A 10426-nucleotide genomic window follows, 5' to 3' on the forward strand; every position below is an offset into this window, starting at 1 on the left:
TCCTTCCTTCCTTCCTTCCTTCCTTCCTTCCTTCCTTCCTTCCTTCCCTCCTTCCTTCCTTCCCTCCCTCCCTCCTTCCCTCCTTCCCTCCCTCCCTCCCTCCCTCCCTCCCTCCCTCCTAGAACGCACATGAGTGTTGGTGGGGAGACAGAGAATCCTAAGCAGGCTTCACGCTCAGCATGGAGCCTGACATGGATCTCGATCCCATGACCCTGAGATCATAACCTGAGCTAAAATCAAGAGTTGGATGCTTAAATGACTGTGCCGCCCAGTCACCCCTCTTGCCCTTTAATTTCTATAGCAGAGTATGTAGAGTAGGGATCACGACTCATATCGCCCTCTGGGTCAACAGGCCACTGAAATTAAGATGTAATAATATATGGAACGGAGGCTGTGCACATTTGGAAGTGTATGCCTAAGCCATAAGGGGCAGGGGCTACTCAACTCCACCTAATTTTTGCCAGACTTGACTAGGGACCTGGTGTTGCCAAGTCTCCCTACTTTTCAAAAGAACCTGGAAATCTGGATTTAACTTTTATGCAACACCCTGATTTTTAAATCTTAACAATTAATTCAATTCTTCAAATTCTTAAATGCAGGTAATGACCCATTAGTCACCAGCTTTTGGCCCCTAGTATTATAATGTAAGAAGCATAGTTGAAATCATCACGTCTAGCTGTGTGACTCTGAGCATGCCTCTTAACCTCTCTGAGCCTTAATTTTATTGATTATCAAACAGTACAGAAGATGGCATATTAAGTGCCAGGCTTACTGTCTCATACCAAGTAGATACACCATAGATAATAATTCACCCCCTTCTGTTCAATCCCCTAACCACAGTGTTTCAATCATGTATACCTCTGATTCCAGAGAGGAATATTCAGTTTATTACAAGACCAGTGACTTCTGGAACATCAGCTTGCCTTTGTCCTGCAAATGATCAAATCACAAGAGCTTACAGTGTATTGTTACCCTATTTTGTTGAAAGCCATTTCCCCAAAATGCATTTTATGTGGGCAATGAGTCTCTATTCATGCACAATTTCACATGAAAAGATTTGCCCTTTTCATCGTACGCATGGCTTGAATCGGCCAGCCTGCGTGAAAATATTTCCATTCATTAGCATGCCAAATGATGTCACTGGCCTGGAACTTGGGTGGATATTGCATGGACTCATAGACTCCTAGCACTCTAAGGATTCTCGGAGAAGACCATCTCGTCTACCCTTCCATGCAATGGCCCTTTCGATGCAGCTTAAAACAGCACCGGAAGGTGGTGAGGGCTCACTATTCTGGGAAACCACCCTGGCCACTCTAGTTATTGAAAATCTCTTCCTTGTATCACATTTAAATCTGAATTCTAGTAACCTCTTCCCATTGGTTCAGATCTACCCTCCGGCAATACTGGGAGTAAGTTTAGTCATGGCACAACACGCTATGTTGTTAAATAATCATAACGGCAAGAACTTACATAACAATGTCAGGACTGTTCTTGACATTTTACAGGTATTTACTTAGTTAACATTCACAAAAACTATAAATCAGGTAATGAAGCATTCCCATTTTCAGAGTGAGGAAATGTGAGGCACAAAGCAATTAAATGACATGCCTAGGGTCTCACGGCTGATAAAAGAGAGAGGCAGGAAGGAAACCAGGGCGGTCTGTCCTCCATGTGCTTAGGGCCTACCTCCTCCTGCCCCTCCGCAAAGGGACACCAGCACCAAGGTTACTGCAGGACCAAGGACTCTGATGTCACCCAGAGCAGATTTACATCCTGTCTCTGCCACTTCCTCTCAGAGCAGACTTGGGCAACCTTCTTAACATCTCTGACGTTTAAATGAGAGGTATGCCACCTCTCAGTGGTCTTCGGAGTCAAATCTCTGTAAATTGTCTAGAGCAGAGCCTGGCAAGCAGTAGACATGCAAAGGGTTTTTGTTGAGTAAATGGAACTTATCAAGACCCCAGACAGTGCATCACCTGGTCTTTCATCTTTCCTTCCATGGCCAGCATTCCGAGAGTCCTCTTCATACTAGCTGCTCACTCCTCTTTGGGCACTCTCCATTTTCCTCTGTCACTTTCAGTATGAAGGATATTTTGGGGTGGCCTTGCCTACCTCAGAATACAGTGGTGTTCTCACTAGTTTAACAGCCCATTCCCATCACTGCCACTAAGACTGTGCTAATACACTTCTCTCTCAAGCATCTATTCTGCAGGTTCTACACTGTGAACTGAGGATAAATAAATGAATTAAAACAAGAACTCTGCTGTAAGAACCTAGGGTAGCATAGAATTGATGGTATAAAGAGTTATGGAAAAGGTAAAAAGGGAGTGTGAAGAAGGGAAGACAGCTCTACCCAGGGCAGGTTGAGACATAGAACATTTTTGAACAAGGAAGGGAAGGGAAAGGAAAGAAGGGAAGAAAATGTATGGTTTAGAACCTTGGAAAAACCTACATGTCAAAAAACAAACCTTAAAATGATGACATAAACTCATGGTAGGATATCCAAAAGCTCTTAAAATGAGTTATAGGGAAATTCATAAATATGACAAAGACTCTAATATATAAAGGATAAGACTGGTAAATTCTACCACTTCAAAATTTCAAATGAATGTATTGCAAAAACAAAAACAAAAAAAGCCAATGTGTAGCAAAGGTTGCTGGTTATGAGATCACCCACACACTTGAAGATACTTTTGTCATATATAACAAAGGACAAGAATCTAGGGAAATGCTAAACCAGTAAGTAAAAGAAAAAACTATATAGAAAAATAAGGAAAAGAAATGCACAGGCAATTCACATAAGAGTAATCATAAATGCTTGATTAAACATATCTGCAACCTTAGTAATCAATTTGGGGAATTCAAGTTGAAATAAGAATGAGAAAGATAGGGCATCTTTGAGCTCGCCGAGTAGACACCATGAGCAAAGCTCACCCTCCCAAGTTGAAAAAATTTATGGACAAGAAATTGTCTTTGAAATTAAATGGTGGCAGACATGTCCAAGGAATATTGCGGGGGTTTGATCCGTTTATGAATCTTGTGATAGATGAATGTGTGGAGATGGCAACTAGTGGGCAACAGAACAATATTAGAATGGTGGTAATACGAGGAAATAGTATCATCATGTTAGAAGCCTTGGAGCTAGTATAAACAATGGGTGTGTTCATCAGAAGAAATCAACTGCTTCCACATGTTCCCTCCATAGTACCTGTTTTACTACAATATAAAAATCAGGTCGTGTGCATTTTCATATCGAACTTTTTTGTTAAATAAACTTTTATCATAGTAAAAAAAAAAAGAATGAGAAAGATAATTTCTCATCTATCAGACTAGCAAACATTTAAAGGTATGACAAGATCAAAAGTTGGTGAAGGAATAAAGGAAAATTACTATGCTTATCATGAATTTCTGATGAAATATACATTGATAATATGCTTACGAAGAGTAGTTTGGCTCTCTGAGTGTATACGTTTCCTATGACCGAGTAATTCTGATACACATGCATATGTACATACACTTCCAGACACACTCTAGAGAATATTGTGGACATGTGCACAAAGAGATGTATACCAGAAAATTCATTGCGATTCTATTTATAATGGAAAAAACTATAAACCCTCCACATGCCCATTATTTGAGGAATGGAGGACTTAAGAAGAACAAGCTAATGATGAGATCTGAAGCACATAATTTAAGTGAAAAAGTATGCAGGATTATATTTAGTATATGTACAGTATGATTTCAGTCATGGAAATCTTTTTAAAAACCCACACAAATATTAAACAATACTATGTTGTTCATACATAAACTGTGTTCAAAAAAATAGACTGGAAAAGATACTTAATTCATGAAGTAGTAGCCACTAGAGAGGGAAGAGATGAAACTCACAAAAAAGAGTGAGAGGGACTTTAATTTTATCTGAAACGTTTGATTTTTTTATTAAAAAAAGATTTAAGGCAGTTGCGGCAAAATGTTAATAATTATCCATTATTGGTGGTGGGCTCATGGATGTTTGTTATAATTCATTGTCACTTTTTTTTTTTAAAGATTTTATTTATTTATTTGACAGAGAGAGACACAGCGAGAGAGGGAACACAAGCAGGGGGAATGGGAGAGGGAGAAGCAGGCTTCCTGCCGAGCAGGGAGCCCGATGCGGGACTCGATCCCAGGACCCTGGGATCATGACCTGAGCTGAAGGCAGTCGCTTAACCAACTGAGCCACCCAGGCGCCCTCATTGTCACTTTTGCTACTTTTATAATCGTCTTCAAAATTTAAATGCAATCCCAGGAGAAGAGCTACTTTTAAAGTCTTGAATGAGTCATTTTGATGAGCGAGGGTGGGGTGCACGTCAGAGTTTCCCTGGGTTTCTTCCCTCAGAATGACCCTAAGAAAAGTAGCACAGCAATCCAAGTAATCTCTGATTATAAGGTTACAGCCCTCCCAGGAACAAATCACATAATTTACTTTTTGCTAAAAATCAAATATAAATAAGAAGCAAAATAAAATTCTGTATTTGTATATTCAGACTCAGATATTTATTGTTTGTTGAAAGTTTAAATGAATTTGAGGGGCACCTGGATGGCTCAGTCATTTAAGCATCCAACTCTTTTTTTTTTTTAATCACATTTTCTTTTAAACACCCAACTCTCAATTTAGGCTGGGGTCATTGTCTCGGGGTTGTGAGATGGAGCCCCGTGTTAGGCTCTGTGCTGAGCATGGAACCTGCTTCAGATTCATTCTCTCTCTCCCTCTGCCCTCCCCCCTCCACTTCTGCTCTCTCTCACTAAAAAAAAAAAGAAAGAAAGAAAAAGAAAAGAAAAGAAAAAAAAACACAACTTTCAACAAACATTGGTAAGCACCTTCCCCCAGGGCAGGCACTATGCTAGAAGGAAGGTACCCATAGATAAACAACTTTCTTGGGAGTAGAGCACCAAAGTTGCATTTTACTGGGCGCATACCCTTACTTCCAGATTTCTCCCCGATGTCACCTTCATAAGTATTCCCCACAAAAACACTGAGAAGGAGGTATTATTATCCCCAATCTATAAATTAATATACTGACAGTGAGCCAGCCCAAGGTCATCGTCAATTAGGGAGTGGCAGCTTTTATTCTCAGACTCACGTTTTCTGACATGAGGTTCCACGTTGCTAGAGCAGACATTGGATGTTCTCAGAAAAGTGAGATTGAAATCTCTTTTGAGATGCACAGTATTCTGTAAAAAGCAAAACTTTCCAACCTTTGCTTTTGTCCTTGAAACTGAGAAATAAAATTGTGAGTGGAACTAATAGTCTTTGGATGGCCGGCCTGCCTACCATTTAGTTTGCGTTCCCACTGGGCAGGAACCATGTCATTGGCCATGGTTTGCTCTGTGCTGAGGGCATGGATGCTCAGATGGAGAGTGCCCTCAGAGCATGCCTTGCACCTGCCAGTGACAAATTGTCAACTGGGAGGTCTGTGAGCACCTAATTGGCTCTTGTTCCTTCAGAGGACACACACCCCCTCATGCAGAGAGCCCAAGGAGCGAGGTGCTGAGGTGCATAAGATGTAAGGTCTAGGCTCCCAATGTCACGGTTTCTTTTCAGCGTCCTTTGTGACTTTAGCCAGAGTGGGCTTTCTGATCCTTAAAACTCCTACATTTAAAATGCCAGTTCTTAGATTACCAGTATATTGATGGGACTAAGTGAATAGAATGTGCTGGATAACAAAATAATTGTTGAACTTTTTCAGATGGTCTTTCTTGATCCCCAAGGCCATCCTGTGAGGTACAAAGGAAAATTCCTAAAACCTCCATTTCGCAGAGGAGACTCAGAGAGGTTACCGAACACTCCGGTAAGCGGCTCTCTGGTCAGTGAGAGAGATTTTCAGGCTAAAGAGTACACATGAGCCTTGACAGACTATCTACCGGTTATTATTCTAGCAGCCTTCCAAAGTTGCCAAGTGGTTTCCTCTTCTTTTTCTGAGTCACGTGAGGCTCAGCCTCACACCTGCGGGCTCTGCTCACTTTCTCCAGACGGGAATACCTGCACACACACACACACACACACAGGTGTAGCCGCAGGAGGACCTCTGGCAAGGTGCCCTACGTGTTAAGGCCTCTCTTTACTCAGGACAGCATGAACAACTGGAGCCCTTGTAAACACTGAGTCCACATTGTGGAATGAGTTGTTTCTATGTCACCAATAACTGATAGGTGCACTGATGAATGCACATTCACATCCTCACGTACATAGTGGCACACAATACAAGCTCATAGCGATAGCATACTTGGGGTGTTACCTCCCCACTGATGCTCCCCTGTTTCCACACCATCATGCTTGTGGTTCTTTCTGCCCCCATTGCCATCCTGGGTCACCTTGTCATTTCATCCCACTATCCTTGTCTAAATCCTCCTGCTCCTTCACATCACTCCCCCAGAAAGCCTTTCTGGCCCTCCCCCCTCTAGATTCAGGCAGTCCCCCACATGATCCCAGAGAGCCTCCTCTTTCTTCTGTGGTGTGTAGCTCATCGCATGCATAATTAGTGTCATTGCCTGTGCTGGGGACAGAGCTGTGGGCCTGGGATAGCCTGAGTTTCTCAAGAACATAGGCCTATACACAGAATCAGGTTCCTGCCCTCAGGGCAGTCCTACCAGCCCCCTCCCCCACATCAGGCATGGACCGCCCTCCTCATGTCAGCATCGTCAGGAGAATGGTGTGGAGCCCAATGCAGCCGCGTGGTCCCCTCCCCTCATATCCCGCTGATGCCAGCCAGAGTTAGGGTGACTTCACTGGTTTTTCATTAGTCCCTAGCCTGCCGATCCTGCATTTTGATAGAAAACAATTTTCCCTAGATTAATTGTTAATATTGTTCATAAAATACCATGCTATTTTTATATCTTTATTTTATATCCCACCACCTACTTGTTTCCACACCTGCACAATAAGAGAGCTGGAGAATATAAATCTCCAAGGTTCTTCCCAGGCTAATGTTCTGAGTCTGTGGAATGTCCCCTTAGTGGGTTGAGGAGCCAGAAGAAATATCCCCCGCTTTAAGTGGCTATCGTCTGAGAGCCATAGAAGCAGCCTAAATGAAGACTATTTACTGTATACTGAAGATTCCAGTTTACTTATTTTTCTTCCCTTCCAACCTGCTCCAGGTGGTTGAACCTCCACCCCCACGGGCCTCGTAGAGGATTAGTGCTCCTGCAGAGATCCCATGCATATTACTTGATGAAAGTTGTTACACGGGAAAGTTAGCAGTGATTAGAATCTGTTTGCCTTCACTTCATCTTATTGCAGATTATATTTGTATATTAACTTAATAATTCCCTGATTACCAAGGAGTTCAAGTGAGGTTCTCACTCTCCTCCATCCTCATTAGCCTTGTCCAGCTGAGCTCGTGCCGGGCTAAACCATCATGACAGTGTCTCACTCAGCAGCAGGAGTGAGAATGATTCGTTCTGGGAACCCTGTCTCTGTTGCTGTAAACTATTTGCATACCATGCGGATTTGCACAGACCTAGCCGATGCCGGGTCCCAGAAGCAGTCTGCTTTCACCTCCCCCCTTATCTGAGAAGTGGCTGTGCATTATTCAGTAAATGGCCCCATCTGAGGAATTGACATCACTTCCTCATGAAACAGAATTTAAATTTAGACATTTTGAGAGGCAATGTAGCACAGTGGTGGGGTACATATCCTTGGGACAAGCGAGCTATGTTATAAGCTAGGGGATGACTTTGTTAGAGTTACTTAAGCTTTCAAAGCCTCAGATGACTTATCTATAAAGTCAGAATAATAATAGGGCTCACTCATAGGAACATTATGAGGATAAAATGAAATATGTATAAAGCATATATCAATATATGTGAGTTTTCATTATTGTTAATATTAAATAGTATCTGTGAAAGAATAGCAGAGAGGCAAGAGAAAGGTTTATCTTATGAATAAGGAAATAAAGCTAGGCGAGGAGAAGTGACTTCATCGCCTCCTTATCAAGCACTTACCATGGGCCAGTCCCTCAACATCAAAAATCCGATGTCCAACACCAGTCTCTGCCCTTCAGACAGTAACAAGTAGCTCTTAACTACTGTGGAATCAGAGAAGCCTTCCCAGAGGAAGTGTTGGCTGAATTGTCTTCATGAATCATCCTTTAATACCCCACCTCAGTCCTTAAAACCACACCTAACATCTCCTCCATGAAGCCCTCCTTTATTCCCTTCTCCCTGTCCAGTACATAATTGATCATTTTCTCCTCTATTTAATTTGTACTTGGTCTGCGTTCACACATTTGCATATAAAATGCACATAAAAACTGGAGATTTTTAAATTCTTTTTCGGTTGTTTCTATCACTAGCACATAGCCTGGTGTCTAGGACATAGCAAAGGCAATCGTAATTGCTGACTGAATCTCTAATGTGCTTCCTGTGCATAGGAACTGCTCTAAGTACTATATTTATATCAACTTGACCTCCTGGCAACTCAGTGAAGGTGCTAAGACTCAGTGCTAAGGCTTAGTGATTTGCCCTAAATTGCTCAACAGCCAGGATTTGAATCCAACCCTTGATCCTAACCATAATGCAATAACTCTCCACAGAGGTTTGCTGAAATGGACACAGTAATGGTCATCAAGTGCTAGGCGCTTTACGTGTATTCTCATGTAATTTTCACAATACTATTCTGATCCTCATAAATGTGTAAGCTGAGGCCTAGCATGTTTATGTACCTTGCCCAAGGATGCATGGCTAGTAAGTGGCTGGAGCTGAAATCCAAGCCTGTGGCTAGAGCCTGAAATCTTACCTACGACCCTAATAGTCCCTAAAGTGTGATGTGGGAATCGGGACTACTATGTGAGGATATTTTTATGTGGTTCATGGTTTATTTTAATAGTTATGTGTCTGTTTTAATGTGCACCACAAACAGTATGACTAGAATCTTAGCCCCATGGTTTTATTGGTGTAAATGCTGAACAGGAGCCTAGAGTGCCTATGGAAGTACTAGAGTGTGTCATCTGTAAAATTAAGTGAATGGTAATGCAGTTAGATAATGGGTGTGAGAGGCTGGTGCACAGATGGCTGAAGTTTGGGAAGCTCTGTGTTATGATTCCCTGCCTCCCCAATATGTGGAAGGGACAGTGACAGAGACATGAGAACACTCCAGAGTGTGAAAATAACAAAGCTGTGAGGTCAAGAAAACACTTATTAAGTTTCACAAAGGGTACTGTCTGGATTTGTCTGCCTGGAACTTTGAACTTTATTCTATAGAAAATGGAGAGCCTTCAACGATTTAGGACCAGAGGTGAACATGACATTGTCTATTAATATTCGTCTCTTAGAGTCATTGTGTGTTTATTATCCATCTGAATTTATAATAGCTTAACAATATATCTATGCGTAAATACCAATGAATAAACACTCACAAATATGCATTTGCTGCTAGTCCCCTAAACACAGTGCTCAGAGACACTGCTATAAAATCCGAACCGTGATGATGTAAGCCTTGATCTGCATGTGGGATGCAGGGCCCACCTCTACCCTGCACCTACACATTTTACAAATTAGGGCATTATCCTCCTTTTAGAAGTTGCTTCTAACTGCCAAGAGTGGTAGTCTTGCATCTTTCTCTATTTGAAATTGTAAAACTAATTGAACAATTCATTGAATCTAATGGCTTTAAAAAAATCAATAATTACCTCCCGTTATTGATATAGTGGAAACGCATGGAAGAAATTATCCAATATAGAAAGAAGCCAGTTAAAATAAATAATTCAATAAGCTGCCTGGCAATCTATTCAAATTTTGAACTTGAACGATGACATGGAGTTTCTTAAGTATAAATAATGAAAGAAATATACCTAGTGCTGCCAGGGTGTGGACTAAAGCTATGGGCAGCCAAGATGCCAGTTCCTGGCATTTACCCCACTACTCATGGTTTTGTGGTCAGTAAATAGGTTGTTGGCTGTAAGGTGTCCACGTGGGGAAAGTGTATGAATACTGGCTCCCAATTAGTGTGGTTAGCATTTGAGATCAGAGGATGGCAGTACTAATATGTTCCTCAAATATATCTAGTAATTTACAAAGCACTTTTACATCTAGCCACGTGTAGCTATCAGCCACCTCAATATGTTGCAAATGGGAAAACTAAGGGCTAGTAATATGAATTGACAGTATGTAGTCCTATTGCTAGTCCATACAAGAACTGAAATTATAACACAGGTTTTTAAATTTTTGTCCATTGCTCCATTTACTAGTATTACTAAGTTTGACTTTTTATTCCCTCCTACATTCAAAAGAATATGCAGAACTCGAGTGCCTCTTTTCTGTCCAAGGACTCTCCAGTTAAGAAAGGATCTGTTGTTTGGTCAAGGTCACACGGCTCAAACAGACTAGAGCTAGGATTTGAACATGGCTCTTTGGACTCCCGGTTCGGGGCATCTTTTTATACTCTTGG

General features: G+C 41.6%; 1 protein-coding gene across 1 annotated transcript; it reads left to right on the forward strand.

Moving 5' to 3' along the window:
* The first annotated feature begins 1810 nt into the window (after positions 1 to 1810).
* Positions 1811 to 3292, forward strand: LOC118020217 (small nuclear ribonucleoprotein G-like). The gene has a single exon (XM_035020156.1). The coding sequence runs from the start codon at positions 2920 to 2922 to the stop codon at positions 3148 to 3150; it is 231 nt and encodes a 76-aa protein (XP_034876047.1). The 5' UTR covers positions 1811 to 2919; the 3' UTR covers positions 3151 to 3292.
* Positions 3293 to 10426: the final 7134 nt, after the last annotated feature.

This window comes from Mirounga leonina, unplaced genomic scaffold, assembly GCF_011800145.1.
Source record: "Mirounga leonina isolate KUSES-001 unplaced genomic scaffold, KU_Mleo_1.0 Mir_173, whole genome shotgun sequence".
Classification (NCBI taxonomy): Eukaryota; Metazoa; Chordata; class Mammalia; order Carnivora; family Phocidae; genus Mirounga; species Mirounga leonina.